This window comes from Mytilus galloprovincialis, chromosome 11 (genome assembly GCF_965363235.1).
Source record: "Mytilus galloprovincialis chromosome 11, xbMytGall1.hap1.1, whole genome shotgun sequence".
Taxonomy (NCBI): Eukaryota; Metazoa; Mollusca; class Bivalvia; order Mytilida; family Mytilidae; genus Mytilus; species Mytilus galloprovincialis.
The window spans coordinates 84161505-84188246 of record NC_134848.1 but is presented as its reverse complement, the minus strand read 5'-3'; the positions used below and the strand labels follow the sequence as shown (position 1 = coordinate 84188246).

Genomic DNA, 26742 nt, shown 5'->3' with positions numbered 1-26742 from the left:
GGTTCTCTTTGGATTGCCAAATAATATTATAATCATCTAATTGAATGTTCAAATTATTTTGCAGCGATGGTCTGTATGGAAGGAAGACTGTCATAAAACCCAACAGTTCCGGATGGCCCTTTAAATAATTGCTTAACATCAATAGCGATGTAAGATTCAAGTGTTTGATTTAGCACAAGTTTTAATGGCCAGGTTTTCCTTGTAATTGTGGCAGAAAAACCACTAGACAGTGTCATGCATTGAAAGGATATCAAACGGATATTTTATGGAATGATTCTCGTACATATAAAATCATATGCATAGGAATGTGGAGCTAGTGTCTTTCATGCAGCAATTTTTAATTTCCAATATAAACTCTGAAAAGACAAGAGCATAGAAATGTATACCAATGAGAAACATTCTTTGTGAATAAATTCATTCCAAAACTTAAATGTGTCATTAGTGTTGCATTATTTATCAGTAGAGATAATCAGATTCCAGTAAGACTGTCCAACTGATGGTTTTTGTTTGTAATCGTTTTTGTAAATCTTAGTTGTTTTGACAATCCGGGCTGTGCATGTTGCCCGGCTGACCCTTTCAGTGTGAGACAATATTTTGATAAACAAAATCACTGATTCAAGACTGGAGCGGACCCCTTTTAGGCAGTTAGTGCGAATCCTGTAGGTTTAAACCACTACATGCAATACGGGGGAGGGGGAAGATTTTTTTTTACCGAGTCAAACATTTTTCCTAATTATAATACATTGAGATTTAATATATACTTTGCTATATGTAGTGTGTATATTAAAGTATTGCCAACAAAATTCATCAAATTTGGGATCATAATATTGTTTAAGAAAAACCCTTACCCCCTGTTCATCATAAAAGTTCATAATCTTCTGTAGCACACGTGCATGGTTAATTCGGATCACATATTTTCTATTCCGATGTTATAAGAATTCGAAGGTTCATATCATTTACAATATCATTCAAAAAATTTCTGGGATTTTTTTTACTATCAACGTTGAACCTCGAGGTTACATTGTAGTAAAAAAAAAAATCCAATAAAAACGTTGAATGTAAATGATATGCACCTTTAAATCTTATATTGTAGGACTCATGTTGTTCAAACATAATGTGTTGATCAATTATGTTATGATGATTTTGATAAACTTCACATTAGGTAATCTTTCACGTATATTGATTACATTATATCGAATTGTCCCAACGATATACTTGTCGGTGTGCTCGATCATACGAATTTACCGACATTCATATAGACAAAATGACACAACTTTGAAAAATTCTTGTGACGAAACTACATTTCGGAACACGTTAAAAATTGGATACCCAGAAAGCTACATTATTAAGGTTTGATATATATTTTTTTCAAAAAAAAAAGAAAAATATGCAGTCAAATCTGGCAGTTTTTTACACACCCCTATGTTGAACAATAGGTTGTTCAATTAACAGCATGTTTGGTAATTAAAAAATCATATATTAACACATTTAGCTTTAACATATACTTTATTTATAGTGGTTGTATAAAAGTTATATAATGGTTTTGTTTTTTAAGAGATATTCATCCCTATGCATATCGGGTTTTATGCGTAAATTGTCTCTCCTGTTCTTAGACCTTTTCTATCTCTTTCATAAGAAGAGTGACTTTTCTATTGTTCTAGTGTCACTGGAAATCCCACTGAATGTGAACAAAAAAGTTTCCGTATGTGTTGACAGAGTCATATTATATTCATTTAATAAATGTGCCTATTTATTTTGATTAAAACAATTAAAATGCTTTCGTTTCTCGTTGAACAATTCACTGATTTTTAAAATTTTTGGTAGGTTCTGGACCTGAATTTATTTCACTTTTTCATAAGTTTGGTGAATTGACAAGACTACAATAAAGGAACTGAACATTGTTCCATAAATAAACACCTCATAAGACGCAGCTATACTTCACAGATCATTATATTCATACTACTCATTGCAAATATACAGACCATCTCATACAACTGAAATCAACGAACCCATGTATGTCCGTGATGTATGTTTACACCGTTTGGCTGAATCTCAGTTATATTTAGATTATCATATTATGTCTAGATCTGTTATGTATACTCATGCCATAAAGTCAATATTTACGATACGATCGATAGATTTATCATTTAAAACTGTAATTTTTTGTTTGATGGACCTTTAAATATAAAGTTTGTTGTTGTCTGCTTCTCATAAAAGTTTTTTTAGCATTGAAATCGTATTCGAAATGTGTAATTATAGACAACTGATATACATGTCAGACAAGTTTCTAAAAATAGATTATTTTAACAGAATAGCTATGATATCATATAACGAATATACCCGTATGTTAAATCAAAATGACTACACTTGACGTCAGTCGGACAAATCAATTTATATTAATATGCAACTATCGTAAACATTCTTTTGAACTTAGACGACGTTTTCAAATTTGAAGGTAAGTTTGATTAGCTATTTTAAATATTGGTACATATACAAACTTATGCAGACATTAAAGACATTATTCTAAAACTTTATTTCATCTATATTTGTGTAACTTAAAATTATTTGACCGTTACGAAGAGAATCATATATTTTTAAAAACATTGGCGGTCACATGAGCCCCACATCGGCTGCACATTTGTCGAAAGTGCCATAAAAAACCACTCCCTTAAACCTTGTATTGCCCCTTTTAAAGACTCAATAATAGTTTGCCAATAACTTTTCAAGTTATTATTTCACTATAATATTATCAAATTTATATTAAAAAAAGAGAGGTAAAACCAAAAGTCCATTCTTTTTTCATATATTATATTTATTCCTTTAAAGTATTCTAATTTTAGAAAGTAGTCTGACAGGTTTTTCAGTCTTCTTCGTATCGTATAATATTACATGTCTAATAATAACTTTAAAAGGTAATACAGAACGATTAAATCCGTATTTAAAGGTCCATATAACAAAGAAGTAGACTTTGAAATGATCGAGTCACGTGTCGTATATTATTTCGTTTAAACTTATGACCTCCCTTATATTTCCTTATTGCAACTACCTTAAGTAATGTATTAGCTAAAAATACAGGGTATTTACTTTTGTATCATGTTCAATGAGGTGAACGCTCAAGGTATATACACTGTGAACGAGTATGCAGCGATTTGAAAATCATCTTTCCTTAATAGACTACTACTTTTGCATTGCATGCTCGGTTTTTATCTAAAAAAAATCATACAGTAGAATTTTACCGTGACCCTTGTAGAACAGAAGAAATAAGAAATATGTCTTTATAAGAAAAATAACGATTCGGATTGACAATGTGAATCAACAAGTTGCCATATGTGTTGATAGAGTCATATTATATTCATTAATTTAATATGTTTATGTAGTATGATTAGAACAAATGAGTTGCATACGTTTCTCGTTGTAGAGTTGGCACTTGAAAGGAGACACGGATTTTTATAATCTAGGGAAGGTTCTGGACCTTAATTCATTAGTTTGGTGAGTTGGCAGGACTTTAGAAAAGAGAATGAACATGTTTCTATAAGATGTGCGAGTATGAAAACAAGAGTGGTAACAATGCATAGAAAGTGGGGTGACTTGGTATGCTTCCTTATCGTAGATTAAGCATGTTTAAGGGCTCCATATCATAGGTGAAACAGTAAAAGTAGACGAAAATTAGCACCGACATATAAGATCGGATTACTTCGCTATCAGTATGAACTTCTGCGTCTACATTAATCGACTTAATCGTACAAACTTAACCAGAAAAGATGGGCGAATGATAACAAAGGGACAGTCAAACTCAAAGATTAAAAATTACCTTTTAAAAATTTAAAAATAAAAAAACAAACAGACAAATAAAAGTACACAAGACACAACTGAGAAACCTAAAAACTATGCAACACAAACCCTACTATATCCTGGGGTGATCTTAGGTACTCCGAAAGAATAAGCAAATCCAGCTACACATGTAGCATTCGTCCGTCGTATTACTTGTGTTATTACAAATCCGGTAAATGGTTTCATTCGGTAAGTCACATTCGTGAAAATGGAAGGGTATTGTACTTACGACATACGGACCATATGTGATATCATCTGTGAAACGGTTATTCTATTACCATAAAGAAAGAAAAGAGGGACAAAAGATACCAAAGGGACAGTCAAACTCGTCTAAAACAAACCGACAACGCCATGGCTAATAAAAAAAAACAATAGTACAGATGACACAACATAGAAAACTAAAGAATAAACAACACGAACCCCACCAAAAACTAGGGGTGATCTCAGGTGCTCCGGAAAGGTAAGCAGATCCTGCTTCACATGCGGCACCCGTCGTGTTGCTTATGTGATTACAAATCCGGTAAATAGTCTAATGCGGTAGGTCAAATTCATGAAAGGGATGGGGATTGTATTTACGACGTAAGGAACATATCCGATATAATTTGTGAAACGGTTGTTCCATAACGGTCAACCAACTCGTGATTGCGTCCGTAAAATTTACGAAGGGATGATTTCAACTTCACCATTTGGAACTCTTGGTTTCAATAGCTTCCTTGTGAGCAGCAACCCTCTATCAAGAAAATCATGATAGGAAATGCAAGCACGGGACTATCGTATCAATTGGGAGATATATACCCCGTATGCAGGTGCTTCTGGAATGTTGCTACTTAGAAATGGAAAGTTCACAATCGGAAAGCTGAAATCATCTCTTTTGTCGTAAAGTTTTGTCTTCCACCGACCCTCGTTGTCAATTTCTAGATGTAAGTCAAGATATGAAGCCGACTTAACTGTATCTGTATTATCCTTTATCTCCAATTCAATGGGATAGATGCGATTCACATAGTCACCAAATTTTGAATTGTTTAGTGAAAGAACGTCATCTATATAGCGGAAAGTAGAGTTAAAGGATATTGCTAACTACTTATCTTTCTTCCTGAGAAGTTCCTGCATGAAGTCAGCCTCATAATAATAAAAAAACAAGTCAGCAAGTAGAGGGGCACAGTTTGTTACCATTGGGATGCAAACAGTCTGTTGAAAAACACGTCCTCCGAACGTAACAAATATGTTGTCAATCAAGAAATCAAGCATCTTGATAATATCGGTTTCAGATATTTTTTTGTTTGAATCAGAATGATTCTTTACAAAGTAGGATTTATCCCTCCCTAAGAAAAGATACTTGTATCTACGTTGGCCATTCTTTTTTAAGAAGCAAAGTAATACCAACTCTTTTAATTTGTCTTTTAGTTTGGAATGCGGAATACTTGTGTAAAGAGTAGAAAAGTCAAAATGTTTTAATACTGGTACAAGATGAAAGAGAGTTAGATCGTATGTACTCTAAAAGATCTTTGGAATTTTTAAGTATCCACATCTGATTCACGCCACCTCTAGAATAGGCAGTTTCACAATAACTTTGAAGCCCGTCTTTGATTGCTGATAAAATAGATGTTAATAATCTAGAATTGGGAGCACTTGGAAGACCCAGCAATATACATAACCGTCAACCGATAAACCCTCAACCAACTCCTGATGGCGTTCGTAAAATTTTCGAATTTCGAAGGGATGATTTCAATTTCACTATTTATAACTATTGGTTTGATAGCTTCCTTGTGAGCAGCAACCCTCTATCAAGAAAATCATGATAGAAAATACAAGCCAAGAAATATCTATTGAATTTAATGGAATTAATATAATCCGTATGCAGGCGATGTTGCGACGTTGCTACCTAGAAATGGAAAGTTTACAATAGGGAGCCTGAAATCATTTCTTTTGTCGTAAAATTTGTTTTCAACCGACACTCATTGTCATTTTCTAGATATAAGTCAAGATATGAGACAGAGTCAGCTGTATCTGTAGTATTCTTTAACGCTATTTCGATGGGATATATTTGGTCTACATAGTCACCATTTGTTGTATTGTTAGTGAGAGAACATCATGTATATAACGGAACGTAAAGCTAATGGAAGTTGCTTACTTCTTATCTTTCTTCCTTAGAAGTTCCTGTTTCAGAATAATAAAGAAGCAAAGTAGGATGTTTCTCTTCTCACTACAAGATATTCGTATCTACGTTCGAGATTTAAAAAAATACAATACCAACTCTTTCAATTTTTATTTTAGTTTGGAATGGGTAATACTTGTGTAAAGTGTAGACAAGTTAATTGTTTTAATACTTTTGCAGTTTAAGCGTCTTAAATTTTATGAAGTTTAGAAAAGATCTTTGATTTTTTTAGTGCCAATATCTGATGCACGTCAACTTTAGAATAAGCAGTTTCACAAACAATTTAAAGCCCTGCTTTGATTGCAGATAAAATAGATGTTTAGAATTTAGAAAGAGGTTTTGTGGAGCATCTGGAAGGCCCATCACTATATTGTTGTTTGAAAGGACACTAAAATAAGTTAGGTATCCAATACAGTTATGGAAGATCCAGTTCTTCAGTTTTGATATAAACTCAAAAGGAACATTGAACTGACCTATGATGATCCAGGATTTCCTCTTCGGTAAGTTTCGTATGGGAATATATTGAGTTTCCAAGTGAAAAAGTCAATACAGATGGGTGCGGTCCTAACCTTGACAAAAGTTAACTTAGAGTGAACTTGGTGACTGCTTTCTAAGTTAACTTGAGAATTTTTAAGCAGTCAAGCAAGTTAACTTCGTCGTTGGTGGACCAGACCTACGGTCTGCTTTTTTAGGACTGCTGCAGACCTATCGACAAGTCTGCTCCAGATCAGACCTGTGGACAAGTCTGCTTTTGACCAGTCCTGAGGACAGCTCTGCCCCAGACCAGACCTGTGGACAAGTCTGCTTTTGACCAGTCCTGAGGACAGGTCTGCCTCAGACCAGACCTATGGACAGGTCTAGCTGCTCCTGACCAGACATGAGGACAAGTCTGCTTTTGACCAGACCTGTGGACAAGTCTGCTATTGACCAGACCTGAGGACAGGTCTGCTTATCACAGATTATCGTTATAAGAGTTTGCATATCAGACTTGAGTTTTCATTAAAATATGTAAACAACATTCGCATTGTTTTTCCACAGATATCATTTATTATTTACTCGCTAGACTCTACTAGATATTATACAAATGCTCTCTTTTATTTGATATACATGCATTCTTATATAATAAAAAATGGCTATACGATCACACAGAGTTTTTTTTTTTTATTAGAAGGCGGATAGAAAGGTTATCCAACGCATCGGAACAATATTCTTATATCACGGGATATCGGCAACATTGTCTTCGTTACTTCGTTCCCCGTTGTTTACCTGTCCCTTCCTAAATTTTACTTTATGCATAAATTTATACTTGCATGGATATTTCATTGATATTCAACTTGTTTGCATTGGATTTACTATTCTATTTCCCGCAGAATATTCTAACAGAAATTGTAAAGTGTCCGTAAGCATAGGTGTGGTAAAACTATCAACAATCTCGTCAAATTCGTCAGATTTATCGAGAGATTTGTCATTGCCGATATTTATATGGGACGTCCTAAAATTATACTCAACTAGAACACACCCGTGATATCGCGGGTCCGTGACTGAATTAAAGTATATAACTATTCGCAAGCCTTATTTTAGTATTAGTACGGTCATCTGATAAAGTCATGCCGATTATAAGATACAAAGTTTTCTCTGCTATCAAATCTTTCTGTTTGAATCCGTCGAACTGGAACTTATCAATTATTGGTAATATTAATTATTTAGAAAACAAAAGGTCCTGGAATGGAGTATTTTTTAATCAACAGCATAGTCCTTTATTAGTTATAAATAAAGTTGAATTCTTTGATTCGCTGTTTTACGTCATGCCCGCTAACAAATTGAAAACTGTTCCTATACGCCTTATTTTTAGTCACAGATTTTTAGTATTCGTATTGTTATCTTAGAAAGTCTTACTGATTAAAATACTACAATAGGTAACAATTTGACAATTTAGTAGTGTCAACCCTGTGATAATGACCCGTGTATATATCATATTAATCCTAACTACACCGTTTGGTGGTGCGCCTGTCGGATGCGGAACGTACAGATAAGGTAATAGGTAACAGGTGAATATACTATTGGTATCGGTATCGGGCTCGACCCGGAACTTCTTAATTATTGGCAATATTAATTACATGGAAAACAAAAGGGCCTGGAGTGGTGTAATTTTTAATCTACACCTTTGTACTATATTAGTTATATATAAAGTTGAATTCTGTGATTCGTCGTTTTTACGTGATGACGGCTGACAAATTGGACCTCGTAATTTTAGTATTATAGATGCGCACTGTAATGAAATAGTTGCCACTTGACGTTTAACTATAAACAAAATCAATCAACCGACATAATAGATTCCAAGAAGAGAACCTCGTATATTTTTTTTTATTAAATCGTTGTAAAAAGTACAAATGAATTCAGACATGTCAGTGTTGGTACTTTGATGATGTGGCATATTATAAATAGTTTTGTTTTACACGTACACCATCATGAACTCCTATATATGATGTTACTGTTATTATGAATAAAGAGATGAAATTCTGACATTCTCAATTTATTCAGAATATTTTTTGCATTAATCATTTGTTAATAGTTTTCCAATATTATTGATTACGTGTACATTTACGGTCCTACTAAAATGTGAACAGTAGCGCCTGGAGAAGACATTAAGGCGCTCGGTACAATGGTATTCTGGTATATAGATTTGCAAATAAAAGTGCACATATGATCAGTTTTGGTCAAAAAGTTTTGTTTTCCAAGTCAGAATGATCGAGGTATTAAAACTACTGAAATTTTGTTACGTATCAATATTTTGAATAAAAGGAGGACACGCTGGTATCCTAAATTTATGCGATCAAAAATTTGTTGTTATTAAATTGCAATATTGCTGTCCATTGTCATGATTGTATTATACATTAAATCCTGACATAAAAAAATGACTGATTAACTGTCCGGGTATATAGATTTTCAAATTAATGACATATGGTCAGTTTTGGTGGATGCGGTCAAATAATTTTGTTGTACAAGTCAGTTGGAGGTATCAAAACTACTGATATTTTGTTACGTATCAATATTTTGAATAAAATGAGGACATGCTGGAATTCTGAATTTATGTGAACAAAAATTTGTTGTTATTATATTGCAATATTGCTGTCCATTGTCATGATAGTATTATACATTGAATCCTGAAATTAAAAATAAGGCTGATTTACTATGCTGGTATATAGATTTACAATTTAAAGTTCACATTTGGTCAGTTTTGGTAATGCGGTCAAATAATTGTTGTACAAGTCCGTTGGAGGTATCAAAACTACTGAAATTTTGTTACGTATCAATATTTTGAATAAAATGAGGACATGCTGGTATCCTTAATTTATGCGAACCACATTTTTTTGTTATTATATTGCAATTTTGCTGTCCATTGTCATGATTGTTTTATACATTGAATCCTGACATAAAAAATATGGCTGATACAAATTTACTATGCGGGTATATAGATTTACAAATTTACTTGCACATATGGTCAGTTTTGGTGGATGCGGTCAAATAATTTTGTTGTACAAGTCAACTGGAGGTATCAAAACTACTCAAATTTTGTTACGTATCAATATTTTGAATAAAATGAGCACATGCTGGTATCCTAAATTTATGCGAACCAAATTTTTTTGTTATTATATTGCAATTTTGCTGTCCATTGTCATGATTGTATTATACATTGAAGCCTGACATAAAAAATATGGCTGAATTACTATGCGGGTATATAGATTTACAAATTAAAGTGCATATATGGTCAGTTTTGGTGGATGCGGTCAAATAATTTTGTTGTACAAGTCAACTGGAGGCATCAAAACTACTGAAATTTTGTTACGTATCAGTATTTTGAGTAAAAAGAGGACATGCTGGCACCCTTTATTTAGCCGAACAAAAATTTGTAGTCATTATTTAACTGAATTAAACTATTGCTGATTGTGGCTGCATAGTTCAAGGATGTATAACTAACAAGGACGTATACACCTAACATCAAATATACTTCTTTTTAAAAATATGCATAATATGATTGAATTTGATCTCCGAATATATATATATTCAGTGCCTGTTATCATTGTAACCGAGATCGTTTTTATAATAGATACAGTTTCAGATCACAGATAAATTTGTGGTACGTTCTGTGCGTACTTATTTTCAAATATTTGTGTTTAATCCTGTTCATAAAACGGAAGTATTCATTTTCAAATTACTTTATTTTCGATGTTTATACTACGAAACAAAGATATTATTTTTTTTTTAAATCAACGAAGAGCGGTCCTGGTTACAAGTTAACTTAGTGTTGAGCAGACCAGTCAAAAGTTTACTTGGGAACAGGTCTGGTTTTGATCGGATTTGTCCAAGCAGAAGTTAACTTTGTGGCAGGACCGGTTTCCAAGTTAACTTATGTTAACTTTATGACAGGACTGGTTCCGAAGTTAACTTATGTTATCTTATGACAGGACTGGTTCGAAGTTAACTTATATCAATAGCGGACCTGTTTCCAAGTTAACTTTTTAACAGACATAAAAACAGTCCTAGGACCAAGTCCGCTTTTCAAGTTAACTAGATTTTGGTCCTAGGACTGGTCAGAGCAGTCCTATATTCGGTCACAGGTTAACTTTGACCAGTCCAAATGACTGGTTATCAAGTTAACTTGCTGTACAGGTTAGGAGTGCACCCATCTGTACATAATTCATGTAACAAGCAATCTATGTAATGAGATACAATGTATACATACAAAAACAATGTTGTTTGGGGCTTTATCTGCGATACAACAACTTATTTTTCATGGAGAAACTTTCGTTTTTACTTCCATGTTGAAATATACATTCATGTAACCGGAAGTACGTGATTTATTTGAAAATTGAAAATTTTAATAAAACAATTATCAGATTGGTTGTTTTCTCTTATCGTCAATTCCTTATTAAATATCCCTTCCAATTGATGTGATGGGAGTGTAGGCAAACGGGTATCTAGAGTACTCAATTTAAAAACACGTTATATTTTTAATCAATGTTTTTTCTAGCTTTCTCTGCATCACATAAATTATTTGTCGAGATGTAAATGTGTCAGACAAAAATAACATTGTAAGTCGTATTTAGTTGTTTTTGAATTGCAAAATTAATGTGCTTTTCACTTCTCTTCCGTTGGTTAAAATAAAGCACCTACCTATACAAATTTATAAGAACAGTAATTTTACACACACTCTTTAAGTGGTTATCTTAATCGGTTTTACCCTATGTGATTTTCATTTTTGGAAATAATGGCAACAATGCGGTCACAATAGTTTGTAAGTCAGAAGCTGCTGTCTTATTTTTGAACTTGGTTTACTATTTTTTATGTGTTCAGTATCGTGGTTGTTAAATTGTAGACAATGATAACACAATCTATAGATTATTGAACTTTTTTTTCTAAAATAATTAAACATCTTTAATTTTTCAGGAATACATGACCCATTAAGTAATAATAAATCTGATGATATAGGTTTCTCTTGGCCATTAGCCAAGTCTCTGAAACCATGGCACCTCTTTCTGATGAAGAAGAAAATTATGTCCGCCTAGCCTTGTTATTGAAAGGAGTGACACCTAGAGCAGTCCGTACTTATTTTGACAGAGAATTTCCACCTACGTATCTACCATCAACGCTGAATACAAACTACAACACTATTTTGGACTTGAAATTAAAAAGAGTCATAAATCAGGCTCAATGGAATCTTTTGATTCCAAGAAATGGTACGTCTTTATGTTACGGTAGACATTTGAATTTAGATTTCATTAACATGAGATTCAAAATTTGTGTTGTTCTTGTTAGGACTAGAATAAATACATTTCTGAATAATCAAGTTAAAGATTGACTAATTCGTTCATTACAAATTACTTTTTACAATGATGTTATGATTAATCATGATCACTCAGCTATCGCCTAGATATAAAAGGAAACATTTTGTTTAGATGTTGCAATCATATAAATTAGACATACTACCGTCAGGTGTTTTACTTAAACTAACTTTTCAATTCATTTGTGGTACCGTCCTCATGTCTTTCTCTGAGGGACTGTTGAGCCTCTGATCATGATACTTAGGAGTAATTTGAAAATCAGTGCCAATCGAAAACTGGTAACACACATTATGCCTATTGGAACTATTGTTTTCATGTAATAGTTTGTACAATCATTTTGTCTATTTTGACAAATTGTTGTTTTATTGGCAAAACGGTTAAAATTATTTTTTTTTTTGGTCCTCTTACCATGCCTTACTGCTGGAACTGTATCATTTTGTATCATGACGTTTCATAAAAGGAACACATAGCATTTGTATTTGTATTTTACCTTAGCGGGAAATGACGCATGTAAAAGCCCCAAACCTTTGATTTGACAAGCAGATGACATACCTTGCATGTTTAAAATAGCCGGCAAAAGTGTTTGTCATCTTGATTTAAACAGCCCTTACCTTAAATGAATGTAGCTTTTAATACACAATTTTATAAGTAAGCTTTCAATACACATTTTTTTGTATCTTTTAAAATAACATAATATCTGTCGATTTTTATACTACATATTGTAATATTCATAACTAATTTTACTCTGACATAACGAGTATAAATCATATATTTTTTTCTTGATTTCACAGGGATTCCGGATTCAAAAACATTCGATGTAACGTTGATGATCTGTTTAATCAGAAACTTGACCTCTATCAATCAACCAGTCAATGGATTTGACAGTCTACCACTACCAGGGGAAACAACTCCAGGATCTGATTTAGCCAGAATAAAATATTATAGGAATAAACTAGCTCATCATGATAGTAATACAGTAGACACTGCCTATTTCCATACAGCATGGACAGATATATCAAATGTAAGTTGTAATGCTACAATGATCAAAACTGACAAGGTAGATTTGATTTTCCTACTTTAGATTTTCAGGAGACAATCAATTTTTGAGTGTTTAGCTCTTACCAGTCAATTTCTAGAACAATCTACTTCTTTTTAACTCATACTTAAAAAACAAAAAAAACGTTAAATCAAATGTGACGTACTTAAACTCAATTAGTAGATTAAGGTCTATCCCTGTCCTGAAGTTGCTGTAATTTTGCTATAGTCGAGTTAATTTACAGAAAAAAAAATGCCTATACCAATTTGCCTATACGCCTATGCGTTTTGTTATTTGATTTTGCCATGTGATGATGGATTTTCCGAATTGATTTTCCTCTAAGTTCAGTATTTTTGTGATTTTACTTTTAACATGTTCAATTAATAAGTGTTTTGCTAATCAAAATAAATGAAGGTAGCGGTAGTTTTAAAAAAAAATTACATTGTCATATCCATGCAAGCTTTTAGTAGCCATATAATCAGGTTCAAGTATTTTTTTCTTAAAATGTCCTGTACAAAGTTAGGTATATTGGCGTTTATTTTTGTTGAACTTTAGTGTTTTTGTTGTTCCTTTGATTTTCTCTTATATTTGATGTGTTTCCTCCGGTTTTTGTTGTTACCGATTTGTTTAATCTATATCGATTTATTACTTTTTTACATCGATAAAGTACTGATGTGTTTCTTTAATATTAACACTATTTCTTGGAAATTCCAATTTCTATTTTGGAAACTCTAACTTTTATCTTGAAAATATGAACTTTTATCTTGAAGATATGAACTTTTATCTGGAAAATATGAACTTTTATTTTGGAAAGATTAATTTTAATCTTAGAAATATCTAAATTTAATGTTGGAAATTTTAAATTAAATTTTGGAATTGGTAACTTTATTCTTGGAATTATCAACTTAGTCTTAGAATTATCAGCATTAAACATGAACATAAGAACTTTAATGTTTTTTCCACTAACAACTTGAAACAAGGTCTAACAATATCCTGAAATGACGATTCGGATGGATCTAATGATGTTTGAAATAATTAATAACGTATATTGATATTAACACTTTTACTTCCACTTTAACTCTTCATATTCAAAGTGGATTAAAGGCTGCATGAAAGCTAAGATTGAAGGCTGAAATTATGCATTTGTTATAAAATTACTATAACGTGTGATATTTCAATGAAGTTGCATGAGATTTCAATGCTGACCGTTACATTTAAAATCCGTTGTTAAAACGTAACAGCTGAACAGTTTACAATTCCGTTGATAATTTAATCCAGAAGGCTATAGCGGATAAATGTCTAGAACGGATGACATTGTTTAATTGATGAGATTGATTATTTAGTGTTGTTAAATCCTATGAAAGTACCTTAAGAAATTAATGTTATTCTATATTAATGTGTTGACAAAGGGAACATGAAGCTAAATGTTAAAAAAACACATTCTGTATGAACTAAATTGATAAACTTTTAAACAAATAATGTATACACATGATTGTTCGTAATTTAATATAAGGAAAAGAGCATACATCACGCAGAGGTATAGCATTCATTGATTGGCATATTGCATTAAAACACCATAAACAACGGTTAAAACAGGTGAACACTTTGTGGTGTAACTCAGTTCTCTTACTTTACATTTTGCTTTATCTTGTATGTTAAACACAATGTTATTGCCCTGTTAGATGTGATGCGACTATTATACAAGTGAAAGGTTCAATCATGTTAAATCCACCATTTTAATTTCTACAGTAGAAAATTTCTAAATCAAGTTTGGAATGTGACAGTTGTTATTCATTTGTTTGATGTATTTGGGCTTTTGATTTTGCCATTTAATTAGTGACTTTCTGTTTTCAATTTTCCTCTGAGTTCAGTTTTATTGTGATTCACTTTTTACACAATGCAATTTCCCCAGACCTTTTTTGTGATTTCATTTTTTACCCGAAGCAGACGCCTAGCAGTTTTGATTAACAAGCAAGACTTAATTAGATGTATTTGAAATGGTTATCGAGATAAACGTTCGCAGGTATGATAGAACAAGAAATGTTTATTGATAAATAGTTCATATCATACATTGATGTATTCCATAAATGATTTCATTTCCAGGCTGTAGGTCGATTGGGAGATCAAACCATGTTCCAAGAGTGTCAAGAGTTAAAGCTGAAAATCTTAGACCAGTCTAATCAGGAAATTATATTGGAAGTCAAACAATCACTTGAAGAGATGAAAGAACTAAAACTAACAACATACAATTTGAGGAAGAAACAGTCAAAAGTAACAGAAAATCTCAGAAAATTACAATCTTTGCACGGTACATTAAAGACTTCCCACAGTATATTAAAGTCTTCCAACAGTACATTAAAGAATTCCGTCAGGTTTTTACGGGCTGAACAAGTACTAATCAGAAAAGGTTTTAAAAACCCAATACCACCAAACATCAGAGGTATATAATGATTATTGATACAGTTGATATAGAACATTTTTTTCCCTATTTCTCTTATAGTTTTAATTGCTTTATCCTGTATTGATCATTTGAAAACATTTTCTTAATCTATCTTTTTTTTAGTGTCATATTAAACATTGTCATAAAAGTGCGTGGTTTTACTGTCCACAAAAACAGTTTAAACCAACCAGTTTTTCGAATAATGTTCCTGTGTTTGCTACTTTGTTCACTTTAGTGTTTCTTTTGCCTCGTTGTTTTCATCTTATTACTGACGTTTTTACTCGGTATTAGCTTGTAACCCGAAATTTTTTTTGGTTTCAATCGATTTATAATTTTCGAACAGCGGAATACTTATGTTGCTTTCATTGACTACATAAAGGCAACAGTAGTATACCGCTGTTCAAAACTCATAAATCCATGGACAAAAAATAAAATCGGGGTAACAAACTAAAACCGAGGGAAACGCATTAAATATAAGAGGAGAAGAACGACACAACACCGAAACGCAACACACACAGAAACGGACCAAGCAACAGACAAAACACCACGATACTAACAAATATAACATCAAAACCAAATACGTGAATTTGAGATAGACAAGTACCGTGCCACGTCTTATCTCAATATCTCAAAAATAAGAGAAAACACAAACGACTCAACGTTAAAATGCAACACACACAGAAACGAACAATATTATAACAATGCCCATCTTCCTGACTTGGTACATGACACTTTTAAAGGGGAATAAAAGTGGTGGGTTGAACCTGGTTTTATGGCATCCATGTATGTTATAATGCATAGACTATTTATTCAACCAGCAAATAATAAAACTAGAAATCGTGTTGTTAGTTGAGTGTTTTCTAACATTCACTTTTCAACTCAATGTTTAACAATTAGTTTAAGATGCGTTAAAATTACAAGTTTTTCACGTAAATTTATGTAATTTTACCTATATTTTCAAAGAAATACTTGATGTTTAACTAGGGAAATATATGATTGTTTTCCCAATGACATATTTTCAAGGGATATACAATATACAACATATTAACAAGTCTACATTGAAAACAACGTTCAAACCTATGATTGCGTTAGATACAAATCGCAATTTTTATACGTGTGCATGGAACAAATTTCTTTGTAGAGGGGTCTATTTACAGCAAAACAAAAAAAGAGTGAAAAATGTATTTTAGCAAAACGCATTTGACTAACAGGTCGAACAACAGATGTTCTTTAACTCTTCTGACTGCCATTGACTATTTCCAAATTAATTAATCACAAGCTGTGTCTTGAATAAATATATATATATATATATCGTGTGGTCTAGCGGGACGGCTGCAGTGCAGGCGATTTGGTGTCACGATATCACAGTAGCATGGGTTCGAATCCCGGCGAGGGAAGAACCAAAATTTGCGAAAGCAAATTTACAGATCTAACATTGTTGGGTTGATGTTTAGACGAGTTGTATATATATATATATATATAAACGAGTCTAAATTGAAAACTACGTTCAAACCTATGACTGCGTTGGATAAAAACCGCAATTTGTATACGTGTGCATGTCAAACAAATTTCGTTGTAGAAGGGTCTAAAAACAGCACAAACAACATTTTCCAAAAGACCAAAAGAGTGAAAAGGTATATTTAAACAAAACGCATTTGACTAACAGGTCGAACAACTGATGTTCTTTAACCCTGCTGACTGCCATTGGCGATTGCCAAATAAAATTGATCACAGGTTGTAACAAAATGGATCTTATTATAAATTTAATACGTCACAGAAAAAAAAATTGTTAACTTGTGGACAGGATGTTGTGCCACAAACATTCGGTGTCAATATTTCTTTAGTACACCATATCCGGATTTCGACAATAAATGTCTCTTCAGTGATGTTAGGGATCGAAACGGTATTTGGAAGGCCATATAAAAAGCACCCTCATTTTTAGAGAAAGTACCCTCATTTTTAGATTAACTCTTGAATTTTAAGAGTCAATATATAGGATGAACGGATCATATAAACCGGAGGGAAAATATGATACATGCCCAAACAAAAAATATAAACGAGTCTAAATTGAAAACTACGTTCAAACCTATGACTGCGTTGGATAAAAACCGCAATTTTTATACGTGTGCATGTCAAACAAATTTCGTTGTAGAAGGGTCTAAAAACAGCACAAACAACATTTTCCAAAAGACTAAAAGAGTGAAAAAGTATATTTAAACAAAACGCATTTGACTAACAGGTCGAACAACTGATGTTCTTTAACCCTGCTGACTGCCATTGGCGATTGCCAAATAAAATTGATCACAGGTTGTAACAAAATGGATCTTATTATAAATTTAATACGTCACAGAAAAAAAAAATTGTTAACTTGTGGACAGGATGTTGTGCCACAAACATTCGGTGTCAATATTTCTTTAGTACACCATATCCGGATTTCGACAATAAATGTCTCTTCAGTGATGTTAGGGATCGAAACGGTATTTGGAAGGCCATATAAAAAGCACCCTCATTTTTAGAGAAAGTACCCTCATTTTTAGATTAACTCTTGAATTTTAAGAGTCAATATATAGGATGAACGGATCATATAAACCGGAGGGAAAATATGATACATGCCCAAACAAAAAATATAAACGAGTCTAAATTGAAAACTACGTTCAAACCTATGACTGCGTTGGATAAAAACCGCAATTTTTATACGTGTGCATGTCAAAAAAATTTCGTTGTAGAAGGGTCTAAAAACAGCACAAACAACATTTTCCAAAAGACCAAAAGAGTGAAAAAGTATATTTAAACAAAACGCATTTGACTAACAGGTCGAACAACTGATGTTCTTTAACCCTGCTGACTGCCATTGGCGATTGCCAAATAAAATTGATCACAGGTTGTAACAAAATGGATCTTATTATAAATTTAATACGTCACAGAAAAAAAAAATTGTTAACTTGTGGACAGGATGTTGTGCCACAAACATTCGGTGTCAATATTTCTTTAGTACACCATATCCGGATTTCGACAATAAATGTCTCTTCAGTGATGTTAGGGATCGAAACGGTATTTGGAAGGCCATATAAAAAGCACCCTCATTTTTAGAGAAAGTACCCTCATTTTTAGATTAACTCTTGAATTTTAAGAGTCAATATATAGGATGAACGGATCATATAAACCGGAGGGAAAATATGATACATGCCCAAACAAAAAATATAAACGAGTCTAAATTGAAAACTACGTTCAAACCTATGACAGCGTTGGATAAAAACCGCAATTTTTATACGTGTGCATGTCAAACAAATTTCGTTGTAGAAGGGTCTAAAAACAGCACAAACAACATTTTCCAAAAGACCAAAAGAGTGAAAAAGTATATTTAAACAAAACGCATTTGACTAACAGGTCGAACAACTGATGTTCTTTAATCCTGCTGACTGCCATTGGCGATTGCCAAATAAAATTGATCACAGGTTGTAACAAAATGGATCTTATTATAAATTTAATACGTCACAGAAAAAAAAATTGTTAACTTGTGGACAGGATGTTGTGCCACAAACATTCGGTGTCAATATTTCTTTAGTACACCATATCCGGATTTCGACAATAAATGTCTCTTCAGTGATGTTAGGGATCGAAACGGTATTTGGAAGGCCATATAAAAAGCACCCTCATTTTTAGAGAAAGTACCCTCATTTTTAGATTAACTCTTGAATTTTAAGAGTCAATATATAGGATGAAAAGATCATATAAACCGGAGGGAAAATATGATACATGCCCAAACAAAAAATATAAACGAGTCTAAATTGAAAACTACGTTCAAACCTATGACTGCGTTGGATAAAAACCGCAATTTTTATACGTGTGCATGTCAAACAAATTTCGTTGTAGAAGGGTCTAAAAACAGCACAAACAACATTTTCCAAAAGACCAAAAGAGTGAAAAAGTATATTTAAACAAAACGCATTTGACTAACAGGTCGAACAACTGATGTTCTTTAACCCTGCTGACTGCCATTGGCGATTGCCAAATAAAATTGATCACAGGTTGTAACAAAATGGATCTTATTATAAATTTAATACGTCACAGAAAAAAAAATTGTTAACTTGTGGACAGGATGTTGTGCCACAAACATTCGGTGTCAATATTTCTTTAGTACACCATATCCGGATTTCGACAATAAATGTCTCTTCAGTGATGTTAGGGATCGAAACGGTATTTGGAAGGCCATATAAAAAGCACCCTCATTTTTAGAGAAAGTACCCTCATTTTTAGATTAACTCTTGAATTTTAAGAGTCAATATATAGGATGAACGGATCATATAAACCGGAGGGAAAATATGATACATGCCCAAACAAAAAATATAAACGAGTCTAAATTGAAAACTACGTTCAAACCTATGACTGCGTTGGATAAAAACCGCAATTTTTATACGTGTGCATGTCAAACAAATTTCGTTGTAGAAGGGTCTAAATATATATATCATAAAAATAACCAGAAAAGATGTCGATATAAACCTCAGAAGCTAACATAAACTTTAAATAGACTTGTTCAGAAGGGATATAGTTCCGATACTTGTGTCAGGTAATTGACGATTGCATATTTTGGCTTAAATATTGATTCCATTTGCATCGGAACTAAACGCATTTATTGTAAAACCAGTTGTTGGCCTGGAGCGGGTTATGTCCTTCTCATATATGTTATGATGGTATGATGCTAACGGGAGTTTTTTGTGTATAATCTGGAGTTTATCATTATCACTGAACTAGTATATATAGTTGTAAAGGGGTAAGCTGAAGGGCGCCTCCGTGTGCAAAAATTTCTCGCTGCATTTAAGACCCATTGGTGACCTTCTGCTGTTGTCGGTTCTGTGGTCGGAGTGTTGTCTCTCTGACACATTTCTCATGTCCATTTCTAATGTTAGATGTGGTATAGTGGCCAATATACAATTATCTATGTGTGTGTTGCGTTTTGGTGTTGTACGTTGTTCTCCTCTTATATTTAATGCGTTCACCTCAGTTTTGGTTTGTTAGCCCAATTTTTTTTCCATGGATTTATGAGTTTTGAACAGCGGTATACTACTGTTGCCTTTATCTACCAAATAACAAGTACATAAACAATTACAGGACACCATCAACCTTCAGTAATGAATAAAACGGATGTATGTATATAATAAGGTAGAATATATCCTCAGATGACACAATGTAACACATGTCATATACTATTGTTCTGTCTGTTATGAATAAGAATTAATAATTCATATAAATAGTCAAAGTATAAAATTTGAATTAGTTACACATTAATTTTTCAGCTCAATTTAATAAACAAATAGAAGACTGGAAAAAGAAGGATAATATGTTTGTTTCTACGAGAGCTAGTGCTAATGTCATGGAATGTTTACAGGACAACAGTTGTGTGACTTTAACTGCCCCATCAGGAGCTGGCAAATCATTTATTGCAAGACACACAGCGCTAACTCTACAGAAAGCAGGATACAAAATAGTTCCCGTGATACAACCAGATGATATCAGAAATTATTATCAACCTGGTGAACAGACAGTCTTCGTTGTCGATGATATTTGTGGAAATTTCATTGCCAACCAACAACAGATTGATAACTGGAAACAACTGTTACCTGTAGTTGACACAATTATTGCAGATAAATGTTGTAAGATTATTGTATCATGTAGGTTACAAGTGTATAAGGATGATAAGTTTAATACATTATTACCTTTTAAATCCTGTGAATGTAACTTGATATCAGATAAACTATGCCTTACATCTAAAGAAAAAAATAGTATAGCAAGTAAATATATTGGTACCGGATTTGTTGATCTTGATAAGATATCAGAAAATAGTGATTTTTTTCCTCTTTTGTGCTCTTTATATGATGAGGAAAAACATGGAGATGTGAACAATTTTTTCGAAAATCCATATATTGTCTATGAAAGAGAACTAGATGTTTTAAGTAGGCAAGGTGATGACGGGAAATGTAAAAAATGCTGTCTAGCTTTTTTAGTTGTTTTCAATAATCAATTGAGAGATAAATGGTTCAAGGGTAGAATTAACAATGAGCAAACAAAGATAATAAAAGACACATGTGAGGCTTGTGGAATTAACAGCATACCAAAAATAAATTTAAAGACAGAACTTGACACTTTAGTTGGTACATTTGTCTCTAAACAGGATGGTATTTACCGTACTATGCATGATAAACTGTTTGACATCCTTGCCTATTACTTTGGTAAGAAAATAATTGATTGTTTAATAAAACATGGTGATAGTGAGTTAGTACATGAACGTTTTATTTGGCAGACATCACCAGATGACGAGAACAGTAACATAGATTTCATTATTGAAATATCAGATGATCATTTAGAATTATATTTAGAAAGGTTTATCAAGGACTGGTTAGCCGGAAAGGTTGCAGTTGTGTTCAGTAACAATAATATGAAAGTATCATCATTCAGACAACAATTAATACAATACTTGCAACAACTAGATAGACCACAACAAATAACATTAGCCAACACCAAGGATACAGTGAAACCAATGGAGAGCTGTAATTTTGGTACTACTCCACTGGTATGGAATTGTTATGATGGTCATACTGACATGGTACAGTGGATGTTAAGTAATGATGTTGTTGTGGATCAATGTAGAGATAATGGGGTGAGTGGACTGTTCATGGCAAGTCAAGAAGGACATACTAATATAGTAAAGTTACTGTTAGAGAGGAATTCTGATGTTAATATATGTCACAAGGATGGTTGTAGTCCTCTGTTACAGGCTAGTCAAAACGGACATACTGATATAGTAAAGTTACTGTTAGAGAGGAATCCTGATGTTAATCTATGTAACAAGGATGACCGCAGTCCTCTGTTACAGGCAAGTCAAAACGGACATACTGATATAGTAAAGTTACTGTTAGAGAGGAATCCTAATGTTAATCTATGTAACAAGAATAGATATAATCCTCTGATAAAGGCAAGTATGTGTGGACATACTGATATAGTTAGATTACTACTAGAGAGGAATCCTGTTCCAAGTGACAATACACCACTTAGTACGTCATATGTCAATAATAACATCATAATGAGAAACAGTCCGAGTCCTGTCCAGCCATTAATGAAACATAAACCAGACATTAATGTCCAGACATATGTTGGAGGTAATGCTTTATATTTCAGTGCACTGTATGGAAACATTGAGATAACACAGTTACTTTTAGAGAATAATGCTGACTCTAATATCTGTATCTATAGTAAACAGTATATAGCAGAAATGATAAAAAATCATCCAACTGGAACTTTAGAAAAATTAGAACAAAACATATTCGATACCCTTGTAAAGAGTACATCATCACGTGTAACAGAATACGTCAGTCAGAAGTCAGTGAATTATGCATTTGATGTAGTAGCTGGTTCCTCTCCATTACACATTGCTTGTTTTATGGGTAGGTTGGATGTAGTCTGTTGTCTTTTGGACAACAATGCTAACATTAACATAACAAAAGAAGACGGCACCACACCCTTATTTTATTCATGTGAAGTAGGACATGAGGATATTGTACGTTTATTGTTAGATAAAGCAGCAGAAACAAAGATATGCAGACTTGATGGGAAATCTCCGTTAAAGATTGCAATTGATAATAAGCATACAGCTATAGTTGAGATTGTAACAGAACACATTCATAAGACAGAACCACTTCTTTAACAAGTATTGCTCCTTAGTTAGTGGTTTCTCGTGACATGAACAAACGGCAAAAAGATTCGGAAACCACTGTTTTCTTTATTATTTCTTGATTTGTGTTTTTGTTGATATTTATTCACTCCTTTACTTTTGTCTTTACTTTAGGTACACTTCTATTCTGCCTATTACTTTTATCTCTGTTAGATGTCTGCTGTTATTCATTTGATTTCTTATGGCTGTGATGGATATCTATTGTAATTCATCACATTGCTTCTCTCTCTACTTGCTATTTACTGTTATTTGTCCTTATTTAATACCAACTACTATTCGTTCGATTACTGCTGTATTTGTTTGATTTATAAAATTAACTTCATGTCTGCAATGTTATCATGCTGCATGGTTTTACTTAACATCATTTTTTTGTTCCACCATAAACAGAAGAGATAGTTGATAAACAATCTCTGTTGATTTCAATGAGTTTAATTGTTCCACTGTTAGTATTTCTGGTTGTGCACTGTTGCATTGGTTCCGTGAATATTTGTTCAAAGTATATATAGTTTTGAAAAGCGGTATACTACTGTTGCCTTTATTAATATATTGGTTTGCCTGTATTGTCAATTATTAAAGTTATTAGTATATTACTGTACCACATTAAGTGAACAATGTTATTCTATCATCATGATCATATACATTATTTTGAAGTTTTATCAAATAATATTCCTCTAAGGTCAATCTTTTACTAGACTATTGTAGTCTGATCCGATTTTGTCATATGTTCATGTTAATGCTGCATCTACCATTTTAAACAGTATTTGTCTATTCTAATTTTCATGATGTATCCTCCATTCTTAACAATATTTGTCTATTACAATTTTCATTCAATTTAAAGCTGTATGTGTCTTAAAATGACTTACATGTTGTATCTCTCATATTAGACATATTGTCTTAATTGACTTATCATGATTTAAATGCTGTATTGTTTTTTTTAATTTTGACTTATCATGATTTGCATAATATATTTTCCATGTTGTTCAGTTTTTGTCACATCATGATTGTCATGCTGTATCATCCATATCCAGTTTTTATTGTACTCTGTATTAATACTGTTTCTTCCGTATTCAACAACTTTTGTATTTTTATGATTATCATGTAGATTCTTCCATATAGTTTTTATTTTTATGTTATACATTCTTTTTATATATTCTTGTGTTTCGCTTAAACTTATAAATGCGCTTTGTCTAGATGCAATTCTGTTTTTCTTGTTGACATGTCTGTTTGTTTTTGTAGTGATTAAGATTAAAACACAATGTTGACTGATGTACCCCTATTTTTGACAATTGATTGTTTATATCTGTAGTTTTTCTCACACCTTATTACAATATAGTTGAATTTGATACGACTGTCAAACAACTGAGTTTTGTTTTCTTATTATGATCGTCATCCTGTTTATTCCATGTTTCACTGAATGTATCTAGACGTGATTACACTGTACACAAGAATCAGCAACTAGTTTATGTTAATTGTTATACTATTTCAATTGTTTTGTAGCAGGATTACTGTCTATCAAATGTACGTGGTTTGTTTTATAATCAATGATTTTTGAGACTTTATATTACAGTAAAGATGCTGGAAAGAAAGTAAACTAGTTTAATTTAATTTATCTCAAATTATATAGTGAGTGGATCAATGTTAAGACGCAACCAAACACCTGTGTGACAACCACATACAAACATAAGAGATCTAAAAAGGTGTGCAAAATATGTATTTACACATTAACACATATTCATTTAAATAGTTCTGACTTCTATTCAAACCTATGCTTCTTTTTATAACTGGATTTAAATGTGTACTCTAAAATATTACTCAATTCATAAGACATTATAATTTTTAACAGAAATACCCCAAGATTCTTCTGTAAGGTAATTCTTATACATATTGAGACAATTTTCAAGAAGGTTCATTCCTTTTCATTGATACATTTCCCCCCGTATTCGTGTAACATGTGTTCTAGTTAGTATACAGAGTTGCGAAATTCGTTTAGACTTTTGGATCTTTAATTAAATTTGGAAGAATTTATCAAACAATCATTCCATTAATATAAATAAAAATGCACTGGAATCTGAAAGTTTTACGTAATAAGGAGCTATGTAATTATAAATTGAAGTAAATATATATACTGAGGGCCAAGGAAAACGCAACACTTTTGTTTTTAAAAACAATCTTATAATTTTTATTTTATTTATATTAGAACTTTGTAAAGTTGGTTTAAAATCACTTTTAAGACAATTGACGACAACTTTACGGTTGAGTGATTTTTGGAACAAATGCGAAGTAAGGGACATTTTGAACGGACATAAACCGAGTTCACCGCTTTTCAACATACACACCATTTTCGCGATTTTGTCATTTAAAGCTTGGTTAATGTCATGATTTTTCCCGACCTTATTGCAAGGAAACTGCATTAAACATCTGAATAAATGCCAGGACTTTCTGACAACCAGTGACATGCATTTTTTGGCATGAACCAATAAACCCTTTCACTGCATACAATTACGAGAAGACTGAAGTTGAAGCCTAAACAATAACCCAAATCATCCACTAACTCAACCAAATTGGATCATTTAATGATAAGCGACATTCCAGTGTACAAAAAGCAAGATACGCTCAGCCAGACCGATACCTTTGGTCTTAAACATATTCGATATTGACTCTGATGGGTGTACAAAGGTCACGAGAGTTCAATGTTGGTCACGGTAGATCCTTTGGAGCAATTTCAGTAAAGCACCATTTGCGCAGAAATAGTTAAAGAGCACCAAAGTCTTTCCTTAGTGACATCTAAACGGCCGTAAGGCGTAAATATCGAATTATGTAGACCAAAAATTATTCATTGTGTACAAAAAACCGTCAGTGGTGGTTACATAGACATTTGGCACCCATCTTGGCCAATAGTCATGTGTTTCGCCCGATTTTGGTCCGATCGAGCAAATTCTGCATCAGATTGGACATGGTTTAGACGATGAAAACCACCACCAATATTCATAAAGTCATCTTGAGTTTGATATGCGGGACAAGTGGAACAACATTTCTCGAGATCACATTAAACGTCCGGGATGATTAGTTTCACTGCGCTGTGGAGATTGCGCTGCACAACGGGGTTGTAACATTTTTTGTTAGGACGATGAGTTGATGATTCGACATTGGATGTTTCGTTTACCTATAGCGTCTGAAAGATGACAATGAAACATTTTTGATTGATATCGATCTATTGCTAGAATTGTTAACTTTCAAGAACAATTTATTTTGAAAGATTATCATTTCTAATATAAATTTTATTTTTTGAAAAAAACAAGTGTTGCGTTTTCATTGGCACTCAGTATATATACTCATTGTTACTTTTGTTTATTGTTATGATAATCTTATTGTATATATTGTAATTAAAAAATGTAATGTGTTGATAAAAATCATGTCTAAAAAATAATCAGAATAAAATTATTCAGTGTTATTTTGTGTTTACTTCTCTAATAATATTTTATATTTCTATCAAAATAAAAATAAGATGATGTTGTGTGATTGCTAAAGAGACAGACAACCTACAGAAAAAAGACAACATGAACGTTATGTCATTTAAAGAGAAGAACATGTTATACAATCAATGTCAGATCTTGCCTCAACAACAATAGGGATGGGGATTAAATGCGTCGATTGGAAATGTTGTTTTGTAATACAGATGTCAACACAACTGAACTCATTTCTGTAAGAAAT

General features: G+C 32.6%; 1 protein-coding gene across 1 annotated transcript; it reads left to right on the top strand.

Moving 5' to 3' along the window:
- The first annotated feature begins 2332 nt into the window (after positions 1 to 2332).
- Positions 2333 to 26482, top strand: LOC143052933 (uncharacterized). The gene is made up of 7 exons (XM_076226099.1): positions 2333 to 2455; positions 3419 to 3489; positions 6293 to 6486; positions 11435 to 11724; positions 12621 to 12850; positions 14969 to 15305; positions 20600 to 26482. Exons 4-7 carry the CDS (start codon positions 11511 to 11513, stop codon positions 23002 to 23004), a joined length of 3186 nt encoding a protein of 1061 aa, XP_076082214.1. The 5' UTR covers positions 2333 to 2455; positions 3419 to 3489; positions 6293 to 6486; positions 11435 to 11510; the 3' UTR covers positions 23005 to 26482.
- The last annotated feature ends 260 nt before the right edge of the window (positions 26483 to 26742 follow it).

Bases quoted from the DNA above. Each gene is read 5' to 3' on its own strand.
- LOC143052933 (XM_076226099.1), top strand. From the start codon at position 11,511: ATGGCACCTCTTTCTGATGAAGAAGAAAATTATGTCCGCCTAGCCTTG. The intron at 11,725-12,620 runs GTACGTCTTTAT...TTGATTTCACAG, and splicing joins TCTTTTGATTCCAAGAAATG to GGATTCCGGATTCAAAAACA. The intron at 15,306-20,599 runs GTATATAATGAT...TTAATTTTTCAG, and splicing joins AATACCACCAAACATCAGAG to CTCAATTTAATAAACAAATA.